The 24,034-nt window shown below is 31.2% G+C and overlaps 1 protein-coding gene and 1 long non-coding RNA gene across 10 annotated transcripts; both read left to right on the forward strand.

Moving 5' to 3' along the window:
* Positions 1–1,627: 1,627 nt before the first annotated feature.
* On the forward strand, positions 1,628–4,753 carry LOC123194396. Of its 2 annotated transcripts, XR_006497270.1 has the most exons (3): positions 1,666–2,371; positions 2,463–3,037; positions 3,180–4,753. It is a non-coding gene; the product is annotated as an uncharacterized LOC123194396 (long non-coding RNA). The 2 variants fall into 2 exon arrangements; XR_006497269.1 differs by having other exon boundaries at positions 1,628–3,037.
* Positions 4,754–12,231: 7,478 nt separating this feature from the next.
* LOC123195050 (AP2/ERF and B3 domain-containing transcription factor At1g51120-like) lies at positions 12,232–22,260 on the forward strand. 8 transcript variants are annotated; one of them, XR_006497380.1, is made up of 3 exons: positions 12,232–14,116; positions 14,259–14,327; positions 17,000–17,155. XR_006497380.1 is itself a non-coding variant. In XM_044608625.1 (3 exons), the coding sequence occupies exon 3, from the start codon at positions 21,198–21,200 to the stop codon at positions 22,098–22,100; it is 903 nt and encodes a 300-aa protein (XP_044464560.1). In that variant the 5' UTR covers positions 13,116–14,116; positions 14,259–14,327; positions 21,136–21,197; the 3' UTR covers positions 22,101–22,260. The 8 variants fall into 8 exon arrangements, 6 of the variants coding, with proteins under 6 accessions (XP_044464560.1, XP_044464558.1, XP_044464561.1 ...); XR_006497379.1 differs by having other exon boundaries at positions 12,237–14,116; positions 16,996–17,155; XM_044608625.1 differs by lacking the exon at positions 17,000–17,155 and adding an exon at positions 21,136–22,260 and having other exon boundaries at positions 13,116–14,116.
* The last annotated feature ends 1,774 nt before the right edge of the window (positions 22,261–24,034 follow it).

Consider the following 24,034-nt stretch of genomic DNA (forward strand, 5'->3'; position numbering starts at 1 on the left):
GAGATTTTTGTAATATTAATTGTCGACATTAATCATAAAATTGTTCATGACAAATTCGATCTTTTCAATTTAAAAAAAAAAAGATACTTTGATACCTTTAAATACTATTGTCTCTTTTTTTTTTTTAATTCAAATAATCCTTCTAATTTATAATGAACCTTATCAACATCACTTAAAATGGAAAGACAAGCAATCCTAATTTTTTAACCTACATTGATTATATATAAATCATAACAAGTTAGGTTTAATAAGCTGGTAGGGTTGATACTTTTAAGTGGTGTCCCATGGATGTCAACATGTGTATTAATGTGATTGTGTAATTTTAAATTAAAAAAGAATTAAATAATTAGATTATCCGATCACAATAATACAAATAAAATTGTATGGACGAGTTAGTGAATGTAATGTTATTCTTGTAACAATTGGCAAAATCCATCACTAAAACCGGTTTGTAAAATAAGGGTGCACAAATGGTTATTAACCCATATGTTAGGATTTTTTTAGTGATAGGAAAATTTTAGGATCATATTAAAAAAAAGAAAACTACATGTACTATCAATGAGGCTAAACATCTACTTGTACAAACGTTAATATATTATCATATAATTAGATATTTAATTTAAAATAGTTTGATTATATGATAATATGTTAACATTTGTACCTAATATTAGTTCATATAGTAGTACATTAAATTGCAAACAAGTTAAGTCAAGCTAAGATCTATTATTATTGAGCTGAGCTTAAGTGACTCAAATTCAACTCTCGAATCGAGCTTAAATAGTTCAAGTTCGACTATAAAGTCAAACTCAACTTCTTGTTGTTTTGCTTAGTGATTACGCAAGCACATAACTTGAGTAAAGTATAATATCAAATAACTTCTAAAATTTTAAAATCAATTTTATTTCTTATCTTTAAATTAGTCTAATTGATAAATATGTAAGTTATAAGATTTAAATGAATTTATCAAGTCTAACTCGATTTTATCACAAATCAATCATTCTTATCATGAGTTTAACCTAAAAACTTCTTAACTTGGTGAGTTTGAACTCAAACTTTGTCTAAATAGAATTTATCTAAGCTCAAACCAAACAATTATAAAGTTATACTCATATGAATCTGCATTAATGATGAACAAGCTTCAATGGATAGTGTGTTTACTCTTTTTGCAAATTTAAACTGTTATATTAACAAGGAAAGAATAATCTGAATGTGTAGGGGTAAGTCTGTCATTTCGACTGACTTAATCAACTCAACTTTGATCAAGATTAAGCCTTAGTTAATGAGATAGATACTTCATATGGGTCATTTTCTGTCTCCTTCTGACTCGGACCGATCCATCCACCACAACTTCTAAGCAGCCCACGCATCACCGACAATGGGACCCTCCATGATAGCCATCTGACGGTCAATAACCCTCCTTACTTGTCAAACAACCAAAAGCCTCACACTCTCTCAACCAATCACCAGTCGACACCTGACCCTCTAACAAAACTCCTCAATCCTTCTCTTTCCCGGTTGTCCGTTCGATGTTCAAGTCTTCTTCGTTTTGCGCCTCAATTCTTCCAACTCCGTAACAAAATATAATAAAGTAATCAAAGCCGTGTGGTAAAGGTTAACCACACAAGCATTTGCACCAAAAAGTCCTTTTCATTTTACTCTCCTCCAGCTATATATTAGGTGACGCCTCCTCAAAAGGTTCAATAAGGGGAGTGTTCCCCTTAAAATGGCAGCAAAAGGGCTGAAGGAGAGAGTTTTTTAAGTCTTGCAGGGAAGAAAGTGAAGAAAGAAGAAAAAGAGTGAGACTTTAGAAGAAAATGAGTGAACTGAGAGGAGGGTTTTTGTGGAGTGTAAAAAGAAACCCTAATTTTCAGTTGGGTTTATAAAAAGTTTCTTTCCAGAAATGGGGTTTAGATCTGATTGAGTCAGAGTTTTTATGTTCTAATCACAAGTTTGACTTGAACCCATCTCTGAAATCTAAATCTTTCTATTTTTTGTAATATATATATATATACAGCTATAGCTTTATGTGTAAATATGGGCGTAGAGAGATAAAAATAATAAAGAGGAAGAGAGACTGACAGAAGAGAGTGAGCACACGCAGGCAATTGTATGAGAAAATACCTTTGAGGGTGCGTGCTCACTTCTCTTTCTGTCAGCTCACTCTCTTCACTTCTTTATTCTTCACTACTCAAACACACAGACTTTTCTTCTTCTTCTTGTATGTCTCCACGTACACTTCTTTCTTTATATCTATATAACTTCTGAAAATAAGAAGAAAATGAAAAAAACTGACACATCGAGCTCTTCATGAAGAGAAGTCTTTACTTTATTCTCTTAATTTGTTGTGTTTGGTTTATTCCATATGGATAAGGTAAGATTGCATTTAATTTGCTCAGTTTGGATAAATTTTTTTATTTTTGTTTTTGATGAATGCATTTATGTTAATTTTATTATTATAATAGCAAGAATAATATGCGATGGAGCATGAAACTTGAAAGCGTGACTTTTCATGGTTCGCCTTTCCTCTTTGAGGAGGACCAACTTCGTGAACCACAGGAAGGTACGCTCGTTACTGTTCATAATTTAACGGAAAACTGTATATTTCTTTTGGAATTTATATGTTCTTGACTTCTTTCTCGTTTTTACCTTCTTTGCTTGTCAAAACCCTTTCCTTTCTCCTTTCTTTCATCTTTTTTCTGTATTTTCACTTCCAATTTTGGGTTTTTTGTCTTCTTTATAGCAAATCCCAGGTGGGTTTTTCTGTCTCTCTAAAGTTTGTAATTTCTCGTTTTTCTTTTTGGTGAATCATGCTGATATTTATCTGATTTTGTTTCCTATTTAAGTGTTGCACCTTTGTTATCATATGTTTTTGCTTTCTCTTTTGATTTGGATTTGATAAATGAAGACTTTTAGTGCCACTGAGTCGATAATTTTTGTTCTAAATATGGGAAACCTGGTTTGTTTCCTCTTCTGGGAAAATATGCTCGAGTTTGTAGCCACGAATAAGGTTTCCCAAGAAGGCAATCTCCTTGTAGAGGTTGGTAATCTCCTCTCTGAGCCTGCTGATTTTTCTCGATTCTTATTTTGTTTCCTTTCTCCGGAAGTAGAAGATCTTTTCTTTCTTTGCGAACTAGGTCTGTTTTTGTTTCTAATTATATAAGTGTTTTTATATTTTTCAGCAGCACTTATTGTTTGGTTCTGGGAGGCAACAACAAACACCGTCTATTTGTTGCAGCTTAATCACTCAGGTAACTTCACTCGCCAAAATCTTTTCATGTCAGCTTTATTTTCTCATGTATTTAGTCTCTTTTTCTTCTGATTTTATGTGGTTTATTTGGTGGATTTTGTTCTAAATTTAGACTCAACTAATCTGTTTCCACTTGATGGGTTGTTTAAATATTTTGGGGTTCTTTCAATAGTTGGATTCAGTAGTTAAAATAAGTTTCTTTTTAGAAGATCAGCCATTGATGAAGGATTTAAGAAATTGAATAGAACTGTATTTCTTCAGGCTAGGTTTTAGACACTTGTTTCTGGTTTTGAGTTCTGTTCCCACATCAATGAAGTGCTTTTTAACTCACATCTTCACTGATAATTAGTATCATGAGATTGATTTAGATATTTTCTTTGTGAAGATAACGATCTTAAGCAATATGCATGTATTGGGCCACTTAGGAGTGACTTTCTGACTAATATTTTGTTGAGTTGTTTGGTAGGTGGGTGAGATTTTTCTCATGTTCTTATGCCATAAGTAGTTTATTTAATAAATAGTTTTATAGTGTTCTTCTGGTTCATTGATGTTGAAACCTCATTGTGGAACCAATTTTGATAATTTATTTATTATTCCTTAATTGCAAAGTGTTCCGACTTTTATTGCACAAAGAGACACAACAATGCTTATTATATATACATATCATCATCAGAACTTCAACAAAGTTTTGTATGTGTTGTCTCTCCCATTGCAATTCTTTGTTAATAGTGTCCTCCTCTCATCTGTGTAATCTTTTGATATTTGAAATTTACTTGGGAACTTTGGTGTTAAAGAGCTTGTAATTCTCTGGAGTTTATGTATATATCGGCTTGGTCATGGTGTTAGTGGTGATTGTAGTGGATTGATAGTTGTTGGACAATTATGGTGGTGGCTAGTAGTGGTTGATTTTAGGATAGTGTTGCCACTTTGTGGCAAGCAGTGGTGGGAGGATTATGTCGGCTGCAACAGCGCAACATGTGGTGGTGGAAAAGTGATGAACTCAAAAATAAAACTTAACGGGTTAAAGTTGAATAAAAGTAAACCATAAGAGAGCCAATAAAGAGATAATTAAATCTAAAAGGGTCAATATAAAATTTAAAGAGTTATATCAATATTTTTATATATACAGAACTATAAATTTTCAAAGTCAGGGGTCAACGGACCTTCCTTAACCCCCTGAGTGGGAATAGTAGACAAAACTTAAGTAATAATTTTGACATTGTCGGTATCTAGGATAATAAGAAAAGTGTGTTGGTAGTGACACTTCTATTCATTGAAATCGAACTATGTATATGAGTCTATTGAAATTCTGATTTTGGATTTATATATAGTTGTTGAAACATATTTCATTGCCGGCTTAAGTGGAGGACAATGGAACTTTAAATTGAAGGATTCTACTATAGACCAAAATCTTGTACCGACTTTCTTATTTAGTCATTGCTTTAGTATTCTTATGTTTAATCTTTTCGTCTCTTTGCTAATAATATATAAATTCCTTAAAACTCACACTTCCTCCCAACATTTTCATCCTTGATACTAGAATTTCATGTAAAAGATAGATACATAGATTAGCATTGAGATATTTGGAATCTTGATCCAACCATACCTTAAAAACTATTTATTGAAATTAGAGAGCTTAAAATAATATAAACCTTACACAATAAACCAATAGTTTTTATATGAGATTCGAATCTTATCCATTGCACTTGAAATTATGACACACCACCATGTTCTACAGCCTATGCAGGTTGGATATGCACTAGCTCCTTGCTAGTCATAGGTAAACATTATAACATCAGTGTTACCACCTGTATTGTATGATTGAACTAGGAGATATGATGGTAACTTTAATATCAAATGATACAAACTTGATGAAATCACACAATAAAAACTAACTGTTGAGATTGAAAAATCTAAAACTATATAAATCTCATACCAAAAATTTATATTTTTCAATGTATGATACAACTTGCATACCTAACACTTAGGATATCTTTTTTAATTGGTGAAAGAAATAATTAAGTTTTTGCATAGCTTTATAGATTGAAATCACGGGGATATCAAATCACGTGTACTTTCTTAACTAAAACTTGTTTTGGATGGTGCATATGTATTCAAAGCCCATATCTCTCTAGAATTCATTTGTAGTGCTCATCTTATGGTTGAGATAGTTGTATGTACTGGCGTAAAAGGATGAGAAAATGATGAAACAAACAGTCATCTAGTGATGAAGTTTCCTTGATTTAACTACAACAATACTTAGGATTAAAATGCTTAATGTCAATCACATTATGTCATTTTATACAATATGAGCGGCTTATATGTCAACCATACTCTTCTTATGCACCTTTTCTACGAATAATTTTAGTGATTTCTTCTTGAGAGGAAGGCCCTTCATCTATTGGTAGTCATCTTTGGTGTGAACTTTATATCTCAAACTATATAGCCATAAGTCACGGGGGAAAGGGTATTTATCTTCGATTTCAGTCTGAGTTTGGTGTGTTTACCATTTGCATAATTTCTTGTTGAAATACAAAAAATTTTCTAATTTGTAAAGTTGATTAGAACTAATCTTCTCTTATGATTTTGAATCATTTGTTCTTAATCAAGTGTATTTATACCTTACCGTATACATGGTTCAAGTATTAAGATAAATCATCTATTGGGCAGATGCTGGGTGAGCTCACTGAGCCAGTATGTTGACAATCACGTCAAAGTTCTCTTGTTTGTTATGGGGGCTAGGGAAGTTTTAAATTGAGCTCAGTTTGATCTTTGAAGATTTTAGTATTAATTATTCAATAAAATTATGTGTACACTTTTTAGATACATAAATATGTATATGCTTATATATATTATCATATGATTAAATGATTTTGAAATAAAAATAAAATGACATCCGATTATGTGATGATACATATAAGTGTGTACATATTTGTATATTCAAAATGGATATATATAGTATTACTCTTAATTATTTACGCATCATTTTACACACCATATGAAAGGTTTGAAGCCTAAATGTTTTCATAAGACAACATAGACAAGTATAGTCATATTGAAACTGGAGAATCAAAGATTAATATTGAGTCTCTACCTGCTAGCTTAAACTTTAGATCTTGTGGTAACTTAACATTGTATCAGTCAAAGCTTTCAGGTTGAGCCTAACGAATAGTGGATTTAATCTGAGTTGGTTTTACCAGAATGAGTCAATATTAAGATTGACTTATTTATCTATTCAGTAGTATTATTTATCCCTGCAATAATACTGTTTACTCTGCTATTTGACCCTCCAATGACATTATGCACTAGTTCAATAACATTATGACGTTGATCCCAACTTAATTCAAATCCACCCCTAACCAAAGGAATATTGCAGCATGGTAAAATGAACAATGAACCAAATTTAGGTAGATCAGTAAATCAAAATATTTCAGTTTCATTAACATGTAGTCATATTATTTTAGGTGGTAACTTAGGTAGACTATGAGCACATGACAATGAAGTAAATTTTGGTGGATTAGTAACAAAAATGTTTACTCTCGTTTCATATCAGGAACTCTTCTATACCTTGTGTTAAAGAAAATTTGGAATGCATATGTCGTCTTTACTAACGGTTTGTGAAACTTTGGGGTCAATTCTATTAAAAGAATGCAGGCAATTTTTATAAGTATTACAGTACAAATTTGTTCTTTTAGATGTACTCCAGTTGGTATTGTTCTGAAGGTGCAATAGGAGTGTGCTGCTTTTATAGCTGTGTGCTTATGTTCATGTTATTTGAAGTTGGTGTAGAATTGACTGAAATCGAGGAGGTGCAGTATGATTTATGCAAGGTTTCAATATCCTTTTTTTCTTTTTTTGGGGGATTAGGCATATAAGGTGGTACTAGATATGGGTTCTTACTTATATAATTCTCCATTAAACTGATTTGTTAAAGCATTTGCTCTTGTCCCAGCAATATTCTATTTGACTCTTTCAATCTATTGATAGAACGGCAATAGTATCTGCATATTTGATAGAATGCTGCATCTCCTGACCAGTTTTGTAGTTCAGGTTCTAAAAATTTCTACAGTTATTCTGCTCTCTTAATAATATATTGGTTGAGTAATATCAGGAATCAAAACATTTATTATTAACTTATTCATATAAACTAACGTGACAATATGTGATGAGTGATTTTGATGTAAAAAAAAATAATTGTATAAATCAATCATATGTTAATACGTCAATTTATATAGATAAATTAATAAAAAATATTTATACATACAATTCTATTCATATTAGTTTAAGGTTTTTAATTGTTCGATTAACCTCGCTTTCACTTATGCGCATGTTATGATTTTGTATAAACGATTTTTATTTTTAGTTAATTCTTTGTGGTAGTGTAATAAGCAAATGCAAATAAAATTAAAATGATAAAATAACACAGACGTTATACCTAAATCTAATAGGCAGTGTTCGACGTACCGTAACAGAGCTATTCTGTCAACAATGTTCATCAATTAATCGATGTTTTTTCCTATGAAACTTGTTTAAATAGGTAAATTCTATGTTTTATTCAATCCTAAATTATTCGGTCCTAATTTACTGATTTGAAAACCACTTCTGCCTTATCTATCTCTTTTCTTCTTGCCTTATCTTTGCTGCTTTTTATCTTTTCTCCTCTTGCAGACCTTCATAGCGTTTCCACTGTTGATACATTTAACTCTGATACCAAATCTGCATATTAAAACTATATAGTGTAGCAGGAAACATAAAGTAAAAAAATTGGCTTTATATTTGTGCATCATTGAAGATTTATTTGCTAAAATAAATATATTGTTTATATATTTAAATTATGTATTAAAAATATGTATTAACAATTTTAATTGCCTATAAAAATACCAAATTGCATACACTATTTCTTTTTCCCTTCAATCGATCAAATAGGAGAATATTGATGATTGAGAATTTCAACTAAATGAATCTTTTATTTGTTCAACTTCCTTTGATTCATGTGCAATATTATATGGAAGTATTTTCCATTAAATGATGAAATGATAATTAAGGTCTCAATGTCTAATCGTCTAATCAATTCAATGAAGCGAAAGTTTTGTTGATTATTGAATGGCTGGGGCCCTTTTGGTTGGAGGTGGGGGTGGTTCAAATTATCTAAACGTATCAAGATATCTTCTAGTTTCTTCATTCTGATAAACATGTTCCTCTTGTCATTTTTTTTCTTTGACACTTTTTTATTTCTTTGACTTAATGTTGTGTAGTAATCTATAACTGGTCGGAACAGTAATTTCCAAAAAATTGATTAGCTATCAAGACAGCAACTCACACTTCGGCTTAGAGATAGACATCTTTCGATTAAAGGAAATAATCAACTAGTTTGCGTCTCTTTCATGTCACACACCCACAAGATAAAACAATAATTTATTATTCTATTAAGACTTGATTGTTATCTTATTTATGATATGCAATATATGAAGAAATTAAATTTTAAATTTAAATTTGAAATATAACTTGTAACTATTTTCCATCATACTATTAAAATAAGAGATCATTCAAGAAAAATAAGAGAGAGAGAAAAGCGAACTAGTATAAATTCAATATATATCTCATATAACTAACATATGATATTGATGGTTAGATGAGTGTAATCTTATGATATGCAAAAAGACTCTAATAGAAATCTAGTTACTTTGTTTGAAATCAAATTATTTTTAGAACATTTCTTCTATAATCTTTGATTCACACTTTGTAGATATACTCTTTTAAAGTCATTAATAACATAACCATAAATGTATGCTCTTGAATAATAAGTTGAATCATGTGTAAAATTTTTTGAGCCTCTATTTTTATATTTTATCTCTTATAGTAGAGAATAACTTGATCAATTAACTAATGTTTATTGTTGCTATTTTAACATATCTTATACAAATATCTAAATTATTGTTTATTAAATTGTGTTGAAAATTCTCACCAACACTTAATAAATTAAAAATATTTACAACCAAAATGTTCCTCAATTCTTTTTTTTTTTCTTCCAAATATTTCAATCAAGAATGAATTTTTCACGTTTCTTTTCTTTTTATAATTATGAGAATCAAATATTTCTAAATTTGTTATAAGTTATAGAAATTTTTTGTTGCAATACCTAATATGCCCAAAGGACTATTTCCCACCCAAGGTATAGTGAAATCTCAAACTCTCATTCTCCAACTTTTAAAAACCCAAACACCCACTCATAACTAAATTTTTGTTAAAAATTTTAGTTAAAATTAGGGTTAAAACCGTTATTTAATTAAAAAAAATTAAAGTTTTATCACATTTTCCTCTCCCATGTTTAAAAACTTGTATTTCCTTCCAACCAAAAGTTTGAAAAGTGACAAAAACACCCCTAAGGTTTATTCCTTTTCCTCCGATACCGATTCATCCTTTCTTGACCATCGGTCGTCCTCCCTTTCTCCCTTATCTCTCTTTTGATCTCTCTCTAACAGTCGAAGACAAAGACGAAGATGAAGACAAAAATCATCGTAGTCTCTTAAATGGAGATGAACAGTTTTCGTCTGAGATGAAGACACGGTGTCTTTGTCTCTTTGATGAAGACTTGTCGTCTTTGTCTCCGAGAAAAAAAATTGGAAGAGAGATAAGGGGGAAAAGGAGGATGGCCAACTACTAGTGAAGAAAAAATCGGTGTTAGAGAAAGAGGAAAAACCCTAGGTGGTTTTTGTCACTTTTTAAAGTTTATGTTGGGAGAATATGTAAATTTTTAAATATGAGAGAGAAAAATATGATAAAACTTTAATTTGTTAATAAATAATAATTTTACCTTTAACTTAACTGAAATTAAAAAGAAAATTGATTATTGGAGAATATTTAAATTTAAAAAAAATTAAAGGGTAGAAATTTGTGATGTTACTATTCCTTCGGTGGGATATAGTTTTTTAGCCTAAGAATTTATTCAAAATGGTGATTGATTGCCTTTGTGTTTTTATTCGACCTAGTGATTATATTCAAGTCGAGATGTCATCTCAACCTGACCTGAAGAAAAAGACAAAATACATGTGGTGGGATGATTTGATTAAGCAACCTTTTATTCCTGCATTATTGATATAACACAAGATTTTTATTTAATTAATTTTGGTGAACGCATGAATAGTGGCATGTACCTTTAAGTATGGGCATTTTTTTAACATCATTTGTGGAGGTGCCTTTAATATTCATAAACTTGTAGAGAATTTATAAGATCCTTCGGCTTGTGTACTCCAAGTCCATAAAAAAGATGAGAAAAATTTCTACATTCTAATTATCAACTTTTTTTAATTAAAAAATTTGATATTTTTTATTAACAAAGAAATCATATTTGAAATAAAATCTCATTCTCACCAAATAAATAAAATCTTAAATCTAATGGTCAACTATTCAATAACTATACTAAGTGAATTCTTTTATGTTTAGAATCTTCTTCTTTACTACTAATTAAACTATCCTTTGAGAGCAAAAAATAGATTTTTATTTTTATATTATAATATTTAACTATTAGATTTTTCTTTTAAAATGGGTAAACTTTTACTAAAAGTATTGAATTATAGTGAGGCTTCTAATTTTTATTATACATGCTAATATAGTCATTTTGGTGCGTTTGCTAATACAATTTTTTATTGACTTTTGTATTTAAAGTTTGGTTATGTGAATGTTAGTGATTTAAGTGTTAATTAAATTTTAATTCTTGTTTGGATTTTGTTTATTATGAATAGATTTTATTTTATTTTTATAATTTTGTTAGTTTTTTGGAATTGAATATTGAGAAAAAGATTAATTAGAGATTTTTGTAATAGTAATTGTCGACATTAATCTTAAAATTATTCATGACAAATTCGATCTTTTTAATTAAAAAAAAAAAAAGATACTTTGATACCTTTAAATACTATTGTCTCTTTTTTTTTTTTTTTAATTCAAATAATCCTTCTAATTTATAATGAACCTTATCAACATCACTTAAAATGGAAAGACAAGCAATCCTAATTTTTTAACCTACATTGATTATATATAAATCACAATAAATTAGGTTTAATAAGTTGGTAGGGTTGATACTTTTAAGTGGTGTCTCATTGATGTCAACATGTGTATTAATGTGATTGAGTAATTTTAAATTAAAAATAAATTAAATAATTAGATTATCCGATCACAATAATACAAATAAAATTGTATGGACGAGTTAGTGAATGCAATGTTATTCTTGTAACAATTGGCAAAATCCATCACTAAAACTGGTTTGTAAAAGAAGGGTGCACAAATGGTTAATAACCCATATGTTAGGATTTTTTTAGTGATAGGAAAATTTTAAGATCATATTAAAAAAAGGAAAACTACATGTACTAACAGTGGGGCTAAACACCAACCGGTACAAATGTTAATGTATTATCATATAATTAGATATTTAATTTAAAATAACTTGATTATATGATAATATGTTAACGTTTGTACTTAATATTAGTTCATATAGTAGTACATTGAATTACAAACAAGTCAAGTCAAGTTAGGATCTATTATTATTGAGCTTAGCTTAAGTGACTCAAATTCAACTTTCGAATCCTGTTCGAATAGTTCAAGTTTGACTATAAAGTCAAACTCAAACTTCTTATTGTTTTGCTTAGTGATTACACAAGCACATCACTTGACTAAAGTATAATATCATTTATCTTCTAAAATTTTAAAATCACTTTTATTTCTTGACTTTAAATTAGCCAAATTGATAAATATATAAGTTACGAGATTTAAATGAATTTATCAAGTCTAACTTAATTTTATCACAAGTCAATCATTCTTATCTTGAGTTTAAGCTAAAAACTTCTTAACTTGGTGAGTTTGAACTCAAACTTTGTCTAAATAAAATTGATCTAAGCTCAAACCAGACAATTCTAAAGTTATACTCATATGAATCTGCATTAATGATGAACAAGCTTCAATAGATAGTGTGTTTACTCTTTTTGCAAATTTAAACTGTTATATTAACAAGGAAAGAATAATCTGAATGCGTAGGGGTATTTCTGTCATTTCGACTGACTTAATCAACTCAACTTTGATCAAGATTAAGCCTTAGTTAATGAGATTGATACTTCATATGGGTCATTTTCTGTCTCCTTTTGACTCGGACCGATCCATCTACCACAACTTCTAAGCAGCCCACGCATCACCGACAATGGGACCCTCCATGATAGCCATCTGACGGTCAATAACCTCCTTACGTGTCAAACAACCAAAAGCCTCACACTCTCTCAACCAATCACCGGTCGACACCTGACCCTCTAACAAAACTCCTCAACCCTTCTCTTTCCCGGTTGTCCTTTCGATGTTCAAGTCTCCTTCGTTTTGCGCCTCAATTCTTCCAGCTCCGTAACAAAATATAATAAAGTAATCAAAGTCGTGTGGTAAAGGTAAACCACACAAGCATTTGCACCAAAAAGTCCTTTTCATTTTACTCTCCTCCAGCTGTATGTTAGGTGACGCCTCCTCAAACGGTTCAATAAGGGGAGTGTTTCCCTTAAAATGGCCGCAAAAGGGCTGAAGGAGAGAGAGTTTTGAGTCTTGCAGGGAAGAAAGTGAAGAAAGAAGAAAAAGAGTGAGACTTTAGAAGAAAATGAGTGAACTGAGAGAAGGGTTTTTGTGGGGTGTAAAAAGAAACCCTAATTTTCAGTTGGGTTTATAAAAAGTTTCTTTCCAGAAATGGGGTTTAGATCTGATTGAGTCAGAGTTTTTATGTTCTAATCACAAGTTTGGCTTGAACCCATCTCTGAAATCTAAATCTTTCTATTTTTTGTATATATATATATATATATATATATATATATATATATATATATATATATACAGCTATAGCTTTATGTGTAAATATGGGTGAATATATTAAAGAGGAAGAGAGACTGACAGAAGAGAGTGAGCACACGCAGGCAATTGTATGAGAAAATACCTTTGAGGGTGCGTGCTCACTTCTCTTTCTGTCAGCTCACTCTCTTCACTTCTTTATTCTTCACTACTCAAACACACAGACTTTTCTTCTTCTTCTTGTATGTCTCCACGTACACTTCTTTCTTTATATCTATATAACTTCTGAAAATAAGAAGAAAATGAAAAAAACTGACACATCGAGCTCTTCATGAAGAGAAGTCTTTACTTTATTTTCTTAATTTGTTGTGTTTGGTTTATTCCATATGGATAAGCTAAGATGGCATTTAATTTGCTCAGTTTGGATAAATTTTTTATTTTTGTTTTTGATGAATGCGTTTATGTTATTTTATTATTATAATAGCAAGAATAATATGTGATGGAGCTTGAAACTTGAAAGCGTGACTTTTCATGGTTCTCCTTTCCTCTTTGAGGAGGACCAACTTCGTGAACTACAGGAAGGTACGCTCGTTACTGTTCATAATTTAACGGAAAACTGTATATTTCTTTTGGAATTTATATGTTCTTGACTTCTTTCTCGTTTTTACCTTCTTTGCTTGTCAAAACCCGTTCCTTTCTCCTTTCTTTCATCTTTTTTCTGTATTTTCACTTCCAATTTTGGGTTTTTTGTCTTCTTTATAGCAAATCCCAGGTGGGTTTTTCTGTCTCTCTAAAGTTTGTAATTTCTCGTTTTTCTTTTTGGTGAATCATGCTGATATTTATCTGATTTTGTTTCCTATTTAAGTGTTGCACCTTTGTTATCATATGTTTTTGCTTTCTCTTTTGATTTGGATTTGATACATGAAGACTTTTAGTGCCACTGAGTCGATAATTTTTGTTCTAAATATGGGAAACCTGGTTTGTTTCCTCTTCTGGGAAAATATGCTCGAGTTTGTAGCCATGAATAAGGTTTCCCAAGAAGGCAATCTCCTTGTAGAGGTTGGTAATCTCCTCTCTGAGCCTGCTGATTTTTCTCGATTCTTATTTTGTTTCCTTTCTCCGGAAGTAGAAGATCTTTTCTTTCTTTGCGAACTAGGTCTGTTTTTGTTTCTAATTATATAAGTGTTTTTATATTTTTCAGCAGCACTTATTGTTTGGTTCTGGGAGGCAACAACAAACACCGTCTATTTGTTGCAGCTTAATCACTCAGGTAACTTCACTCGCCAAAATCTTTTCATGTCAGCTTTATTTTCTCATGTATTTAGTCTCTTTTTCTTCTGATTTTATGTGGTTTATTTGGTGGATTTTGTTCTAAATTTAGACTCAACTAATCTGTTTCCACTTGATGGGTTGTTTAAATATTTTGGGGTTCTTTCAATATTTGGATTCAATAGTTAAAATAAGTTTCTTTTTAGAAGATCAGCCATTGATGAAGGATTTAAGAAATTGAATAGAATTGTATTTCTTCAGGCTAGGTTTTAGACACTTGTTTCTGGTTTTGAGTTCTGTTCCCACATCAATGAAGTGCCTTTTAACTCACATCTTCACTGATAATTAGTATCATGAGATTGATTCAGATATTTTCTTTGTGAAGATAACGATCTTAAGCAATATGCATGTATTGGGCCACTTAGGAGTGACTTTCTGACTAATATTTTGTTGAGTTGTTTGGTAGGTGGGTGAGATTTTTCTCATGTTCTTATGCCATAAGTAGTTTATTTAATAAATAGTTTTATAGTGTTCTTCTGGTTCATTGATGTTGAAACCTCATTGTGGAACCAATTTTGATAATTTATTTATTATTCCTTAATTGCAAAGTGTTCCAACTTTTATTGCACAAAGAGACACAACAATGCTTATTATATATACATAACATCATCAGAACTTCAACAAAGTTTTGTATGTGTTGTCTCTCCCATTGCAATTCTTTGTTAGTAGGGTCCTCTTCTCATCTGTGTAATCTCTTGATATTTGAAATTTACTTGGGAACTTTGGTGTTAAAGAGCTTGTAATTCTCTGGAGTTTATGTATATATCGGCTTGGTCATGGTGTTAGTGGTGATTGTAGTGGATTGATAGTTGTTGGACAATTATGGTGGTGGCTAGTAGTGGTTGATTTTAGGATAGTGTTGCCACTTTGTGGCAAGCAGTGGTGGGAAGATTACGTCGGCCGCAACAGCGCAACATGTGGTGGTGGAAAAGCGATGAACTCAAAAATAAAACTTAACGGGTTAAAGTTGAATAAAAGTAAACCATAAGAGAGCCAATAAAGAGATAATTAAATCTAAAAAGGGTCAATGTAAAATTTAAAGGGTTATATCAATATTTATATATATACAGAATTACAAATTTTCAAAGTCAGGGGTTAACGGACCTTCCTTAACCCCCTGGGTGAGAATAGTGAAAAAAACTTAAGTAATAACTTTGACATTGCCAGTATCTAGGACAATAAGAAAAGTGCGTTAGTAGTGACACTTTTATTCATTGAAATCGAACTATGTATATGAGTCTGTTGAAATTCTGATTTTGGATTTATGTATAGTTGTTGAAACATATTTCATTGCTAGCTTAAGTGGAGGACAGTGGAACTTTAAATTGAAGGATTCTACTGTGGACCAGAATCTTTTACTGACTTTCTTATTTAGTCATTGCTTTAGTATTCTTATGTTTGATCTTTTCGTCTCTTTGCTAATAATATATAAATTCCTTAAAACTCACTCTTCCTCCCAACATTCTCATCCTTGATACTAGAATTTCATGTAAAAGATAGATACATAGATTTGCATTGAGATATTTGGAATCTTGATCGAACCATACCTTAAAAGTTATTTATTGAAATTAGAGAGCTTAAAATAATATAAACCCTACATCATAAACCAATAGTTTTTATATAAGATTCAAATCTTATCCATTGCACTTGAAATTATGACACACCACCGTGTTCTACAGCCCATGCAGGTTGGATATGCCCTAGCTCCTTGTTAGCCATAGGTGAACATTATAACATCAGTGTCACTACCTGTATTGTATAATTGTAACTGGGAGATATGATGGTGACTTTAATATCAAATCATATAAAATTGATAAAATCACACAATAAAAACTAACTGTTAAGATTGAAAAATCCAAAACTATATAAATCTCATACCAGAAACTCATATTTTTCAATGTATGATACAACTCGCATACCTAACACTTAGGATATCTTTTTTAATTGGTGAAAGAAATAATTAAGTTTTTGCATAGCTTTGTAGATTGAAATCACGGGGATATCAAATCACGTGTACTTTTTTAACTAAAACTTGTTTTGGATGATGCATATGTATTCAAAGCCCATATCTCTCTGGAATTCATTCGTAGTGCTCATCTTATGGTTGAGATAGTTGTACGTACTGGCGTAAAAGGATGAGAAAATGATGAAACAAACAGTCATCCAGTGATGAAGTTTCCTTGATTTAACTACAACAATACTTAGGATTAAAATGCTTAATGTCAATCACATTATGTCATTTTATAGAATATGAGCGGCTTATGTGTCAACCATACTCTTCTTATGCACCTTTTCTGCGAATAATTTTAGTGATTTCTTCTTGAGAGGAAGGCCCTTCATCTATTGGTAGTCATCTTTGGTGTGAACTTTATATCTCAAACTATATAGCCATAAGTCACTGGGGGAAAGGGTATTTATCTTCTATTTTAGTCTGAGTTTGGTGTGCTTACCATTTGCATAATTTCTTGCTGAAATACAAAAAATTTTCTAACTTGTAAAGTTGATTAGAACTAATCTTCTCTGATGATTTTGAATCATTTGTTCTTAATCAAGTGTATATATACCTTACCATGTACATGGTTCAAGTATTAAGATAAATCATCTATTAGGCAGATGCTGGGTGAGCTCACTGAGCCAGTATGTTGACAATCATGTCAAAGTTGTCTTGTTTGTTATGGGGGCTAGAGAAGTTTTAAATTGAGCTCAGTTTGATCTTTGAAGATTTCAGTATTAATTATTCAATAAAATTACGTGTACACATTTTAGATACATAAATATGTATGCACTTATATATGTCATCATATGATTAAATGATTTTGAAATAAAGATAAAATGACACCCAATTATGTGATGACACATATAAGTGTGAATATATTTATATATTCAAAATGGATATATATAGTATTACTCTTAATTATTTACTCATCATTTTACACACTATATGAAAGGTTTGAAGCCTAAATGTTTTCATAAGACAGCATAGACAAGTATAGTCATACTGAAACTGGAGAATCAAAGATTACTATTGAGTCTCTACCTGCTAGCTTAAACTTTAGATCTTGTGGTAACTTAGCATTGTATCGGCCAAAGCTTTCAGGTTGAGCCTAACGAATAGTGGATTTAATCTGAGTTGGTTTTATTAGAATGAGTCAATATCAGGATCGACTTATTTGTCTGTTCAGTAGTATTATTTATCCTTGTAATAATACTGTTTACTCTGCTATTTGACCTTCCAATGACATTATGCACTAGTTCAATAACATTATGACGTTGATCCCAACTTAATTCAAATCCACCCCTAACCAAAGAAATATTGCAGCGTTGTAAAATGAATAATGAACCAAATTTAGGTAGTTCAGTAAATCGAAATATTTCAGTTTCATTAACATGTAGTCATATTATTTTAGGTGGTAACTTAGGTAGACTATGAGCACATGATAATGAAGTAAATTTTGGTGGATTAGTAACAAAAATATTTACTCTCGTTTCATATCAGGAACTCTTCTATACCTTGTGTTAAAGAAAATTTGGAATGCATATGTCGTCTTTACTAACTGTTTGTGAAACTTTGGGGTCAATTCTATTAAAAGAATGCAGGCAATTTTTATAAGTATTACAGTACAAATTTGTTCTTTTAGATGTACTCCAGTTGGTATTGTTCTGAAGGTGCAATAGGAGTGTGCTACTTTTATAGCTGTGTGCTTATGTTGATGTTATTTGAAGTTGGTGTAGAATTTGACTGAAATCGAGGAGGTGCAGTATGATTTATGCAAGGTTTCAATATCCTTTTTTTTTTTTGGGGGGGATTAGGCATATAAGGTGGTACTAGATATGGGTTCTTACTTATATTATTCTCCATTAAACTGATTTGTTAAAGCATTTGCTCTTGTCCCAGCAATATTCTATTTGACTCTTTCTATCTATTGATAGAATGGCAATAGTATCTGCATATTTGATAGACTGCTGCATTTCCTCACCAGTTTTGTAGTTCAGGTTCTAAAAATTTCTACAGCTATGCTGCTTTCTTAATAATATATTGGTTGAGTAATATTATGAATCAAAACATTTATTATTAACTTATTCATATAAACTGACGTGACAATATGTGATGAGTGATTTTGAAATAAAAAAATAATTGTATGAGTCAATCACATGTTAGTATGTTAATTTGTATAGATAAATTAATAAAAAATATTTATACATACAATTTTATTCATATTAGTTTAAGGTTTTTAATTGTTCGATTAACCTCGCTTTCACTTATGCGCATGTTATGATTTTGTTTAGGTGATTTTTATTTTTAGTTAATTTTTTGTGGTAGTGTAATAAGCAAATGCAACTAAAAGTTAAAATGATAAAATAACATAGACGTTATACCTAAATCTAATCGGCAGTGTTGGACCTACCATAACAAAGCTATTCTGTCAACAATGTTCATCAATTAATCGATGTTTTTTCCTACGAAACTTGTTTAAATAGGTAAATTCTATCTTTTATCCAATCCTAAAATATTCGGTCCTAATTTACTGATTTGAAAACCACTTCTGCCTTATCTATCTCTTCTCTTCTTGACTTATCTTTGCTGCTTTTTATCTTTTCTCCTCTTGCAGACCTTCATAGCGTTTCCACTGTTGATACATTTAACTCTGATACGAAATCTGCATATTAAAACTATGTAGTGTAGCAGGAAACATAAAGTAAAAAAATTGGCTTTATATGTGTGCATCATTGAAGATTTATTTGCTTGAACTCTCCATGTTTATGAACATGCCATGGAGCTGGTTAGGGCTCTCTCTTGACCATCAACCTCTTTTCAGCTAGTTTTCTGGCCTTTAAAGAATGAACCAAGACCTAATCCTTCTTTCTAAGCTTGTCCCAAAATCCTTTATGGTGGTTTAGTGTCAAACTCGGAATGATCCTGTAGGTTTGTGTTTTGACACCTCTCAAAACCTCTTCATGTCACATCCTGAAATGGCTTTTGGTTTGCTATGCTGCTTCTTTAACCTTCTTGTCAATAGCTTCTAAGACATCACTCTTATGTAAAAGTTTTGTTCATATACTTTGACTATCTGAGGATTAATAACATGTTATTTATATTCTTATTGTGTCTTCAATGGTTATCATATTTTAGTAACTTCATCAAATTTTGACTGAGGATTAATAACAAATTTTTTCAGTATACATTAACCGTCTATGTTTTTTTGATGGTCTAGTGGCAATTTTTTCTTCTTAAATGGCGATTATTCTCCTTCTCTAGTGTTATTATTTACTAGATCAAGCAAGCCATTTATAAGCTCAAACTAACTCTTGTTCGGTCCAGCTCCAATCCACTCTTATTGATGGATTGTCATCCAATGATATTTTGACATAGTATCAATTGACCATTTTAGGCTAGATGTAACAGTGAAACTAAGTAGATTTTTGTTACCAATTTTCCGAATCCACTGATTGAGAGGTAAACATTTTCGAGATTTACTGTTTTTTTGGCATAAATCAATGCATTTGCACAAACTATGACAAATTTAAAATGAAAGAGAATTTCTCATAATGTTGTCTTAGGACTTTGTTAAAACTGGAAACTGATATTTCTTGAGTTCGTGCAACATATTTTATCATGATTAATGTATGAGAGATGAGTTTCTCTTGTATGGTTGAAAACATGCAAAAGAATGAAAAATTCGGATTTAAATGAAAAATGTGTTTTCATTTTTCCTTCCGGGCCACTCTCATCTCTGGAAAAGTATATATAGTTAGGTTTTGTCTAAAATTGTCATTGAGAGGTCTTGTCAAAATTATGAGCAAACAGTGTGAAGATATTAAACTAATCCTATATCTCCACTTTGATAGACGTTTTTTAAATGATTTTTGGCATTTCTACTTTCGTTTCTCAGTTTCTGGGATTGAAAAGTTTGATTTTCATGTGAGTTCTCTTTCTCTTTTGAGTCTTGTGATCTGCATGGAACGATTTCCTTTTTATTTTATGTCAAAACATTCATAAAATTAAGATGAATGATTAAAATGGATGATAAGTTTTAGAGTTGGAGCCAATCTGAGTTGCTCTAGCTCAAATTACTGTTTGGTTTGAACGAGTCTCAGGTAAACTTGGTTAGACTCGAACCCTCTCGTCTTGTTGATGTTATTGCATTAGAGATTACCTTTCTAACGATTTTTTTTTCTCTTTGTCTCTTGTATTTCTTTTAGATTTGAATGATTCTTCTTTTTATTTGACAATTTTTTTCTTCTTTTGTGACTATTTTTTTTCTCTAACTATACTCACAAATTGAGTAAGCTGAGTTCGATTCAAGCTAATCCTTGTTTAGACTTGACTCAGTTTGAATCTACTTTCAAGAGATTCAACTATTGAGATTTAGAAACAAGCACATTTGTAGAATTTTGTTCATTGAATAGATATATTACTTTTCCCTGTCTTACCTGAGTGATTGTAATGTTGTGGATCAATAATGTAAAACAACCACTTGTATACTGTTGAAACTAGAATTTAGAGTCCGTGCTGTTTTATCATCAAACTCAAGATTCAGTTGGCAGAGAAGGATAGAAAGCTAATCGCATTTTGGCAATCTTATACGTTCTTTAAAACTAGATACCTGATGGAAACAATTGTGCTTAGTCATTTTTCATTTGAAGTTTTGCATGCTATTAACCTTCTGCAACATGTTTGTTCCTCAGAATAACAATGGAAGAAGAAATAGTAAGTGTGATTTCCAATGGTGTAACGAATGTGATTGCAGAATTATCAGATTCGACAAGCAGCAGTCAAGTTCCGGCAACCAAGCTCGCAAGACAAGCAACTATGGCCTCCCCCACAAAGTTCAAAGGCCTGGTGCCGCAGCAAAATGGGCATTGGGGTGCCCAAATATACGCCAACCACCAACGCATATGGCTCGGCACCTTCAAAACCGAAAAGGAAGCAGCTATGGCTTATGACAGTGCTTCAATCAGGCTTCGTAGCTCAGACTCCCACAGAAATTTCCCTTGGACAAGCATCACTGCTCAAGAACCAAACTTTCAAAGTCATTTTAGCACTGAAGCGTTGCTCAACATGATCAGAGATGGCTCTTATGAATCAAAATTTGCAGATTTCTTGAGAAACCATTCTAAATATGTGCCAAGAGATGTCAATTTCAGTCCAATGAAGGCATTTGGCACCGGCTGGCTTATGTGCCGTGAGCTATTTCAGAAAGAGCTAACGCCAAGTGATGTGGGAAAGCTTAACAGGCTTGTCATCCCAAAGAAATACGCTATTAAGTACTTCCCGTGCATCTCTGAAAGCAGCGGAGAAGGAGAACATGTCAACACTAACAAGGCGGATGATGTGCAGCTTCTTTTCCATGACAGGCTGATGAGGCTGTGGAAATTTCGCTACTGCTATTGGAAGAGCAGCCAGAGCTTCGTCTTCACAAGAGGCTGGAACAGATTTGTGAAGGAAAATCAACTGAAGACTAATGACACTGTTGCTTTCTACTTGTGCCAGTGCATAGAGAAGACGCAGGCAACTAAGACTTTCTGTATGATTGATGTTAACAAGATGGAGCCCCGTGACATGCAAGTAGATTCGAGGCTTCAATCAAGCTGTAACGTTGTTCAGGAAGTTGAAAATGAGGTTGGGGAAGAAGAAGACGACGTGGTGGAACCAATTTTGACAGAGAGTAGTAAGCAGAAGGCCATTAAACTTTTTGGTGTACAAATCTTTTGAAGAAGACATGCATGCTTCATCTGGAAATGGCCTTATATTTTCATTTTAGCTATGTTATGGAATTCTCTTTTAATTTTTCTTCTTGTTTCTAGGCCAAAAATTGCTACAGATAGTGCACAAGCTCAGATTTTATCCATTTATAGAAAGGTGATTTGCGGTTTCTTGATTGTTTGAGCAAGTTTATGGCATTTTTTCTTTTGTTTATCAATGAATTATATTGTTCAGAGCGAGGGCATATAGTCATTAAACAATTGATTAGTCTGAACGAATTGATTTCAAATTAAAACTCTAAACCAATAACTTGGATTTGTTTATTTATTTTGATTATCTTATTAATAACTCTTAGGTAATATTATACGTTAGATTGAAAGTAATTAGTCATTTAAATAAATAATTTATAGGTTTTCAGCTGAATCGTTCTAGTGAGATTAAATAAATTATTAAGTTTTATAATTTGTATAAGATAAATTAAAATTTTAATATTAAAATATTATTGAAGATGATTTACTCTATTATTTTCATTATTAAAATTTTACTCATTTTTTATGACATTTTTTTCTGTTATTTATCAGTGAATTATATTGCTCCAAACGAGAGTGTGGATTTATTAACAACTCATTAATTCAAATGAGTTGATTTTAAGTTAAAAATCTAATTTAGTTATTTGAATTTGTTTGTTTATTTTGATAATATTATCCATATTATTAATGACTCTAAGTAATATCATATACTGGAATAAATAATTTTTAGATCTTTGAGTTAGACCGTCCTAGTGGGACTGAACCAAATAATTTTCATTGATTAAAATTTGGCTCTTTTTTTCTGGGTTTTTTATTTGCTTTTTTATGCAAGAAACTCCAAATATGGCAGTCAAGTTGATCCTCTCTGTCATGTCATGACTACGGCAGGTCATTTGGTTGAGAGCATGCTTAGATGCGGTTTTCAAAATTGTAATTAAAAATTTTATTTAAATTTAAATTTTTAATCATTCTAAATTTTTAAAATATTTCTTTTTTTCTCGTAATCTCATATTTTTTAATTTTAAAAATTAATGTTTTTTCCCCTAAATCTAGGATTTTAAACTTTTATCCCTTTTTCATTACAATTACCCTCAATCTTCTAAAACATTTTAATTTCACCTCTTATTTCTCCCTCAATTTTCAGATTTAATCTCTAACAACCATCTATAGTCTCCGATTATTAGTTTTCTCCGCCTTTGGTCATCTTCATTAGAGATGAAAACAAAATCTTCCTCATTTGAGACAAAAAAGATTGATTTTTATCTGACGAGTCTTTGTTAGATGAAGACTGGTCATCTTCTTATAAGACAAAGACAGTCAGAATGAGAACGGAGAGCGACCAACAAGGCAAGAAGGAGAGATCGACAGCCAATGGCAATGAATATTTCTTATTAGACCTACAAAGTTCTATTTCTTTTCTTCTTCAACCTCACATTATAGAAGAAGAGAAAGAAACCGAGAAGAACTTATCAACGACAACTGGTTTTATCAGGGGTGTGCACGATAGAAAAGGAGATTTTCAGACAAAAATAAAGGAGAGCACTCTTCACACGCATGGGCCTGGATCAGAATGTTAGAAACACCCTGAACTGACTCTTTGGGCTCCCATGTGATTTGACCATTATGACATATATGGGCCTCGGTTAGCCCATGGCTAACTCTTTGGGTTTCCATGTGGCATTTGTAAACCTAAGTTATTTTTATCTTAAAAATTAATAAATAAAAATATAATTATTTAATATCTAAGATAAAAATAATATTCAAATTATTATCTACACTAACTATCATATCATTATTGATAATAACTGACAAATCAAATAAGATAATATAAATAATAAAAGATAAATTACTAAGATAATCTTTATTTACTTGAATCAAATGACTTTTTAGGATAATTTTGAGTGTTAAAAGTGG

The sequence above is a fragment of the Mangifera indica genome, chromosome 13, assembly GCF_011075055.1.
Source record: "Mangifera indica cultivar Alphonso chromosome 13, CATAS_Mindica_2.1, whole genome shotgun sequence".
Taxonomy (NCBI): domain Eukaryota; kingdom Viridiplantae; phylum Streptophyta; class Magnoliopsida; order Sapindales; family Anacardiaceae; genus Mangifera; species Mangifera indica.

What these genes read in the sequence shown, in the direction of transcription:
- LOC123195050 (XM_044608621.1), top strand. Translation starts at nt 20,245, where the DNA reads ATGATTTTTGGCATTTCTACTTTCGTTTCTCAGTTTCTGGGATTGAAA. An exon ending in TTGAAAAGTTTGATTTTCAT is followed by an intron (nt 20,307 to 21,073) that starts GTGAGTTCTCTT and finishes TTTGTTCCTCAG; the next exon opens with AATAACAATGGAAGAAGAAA.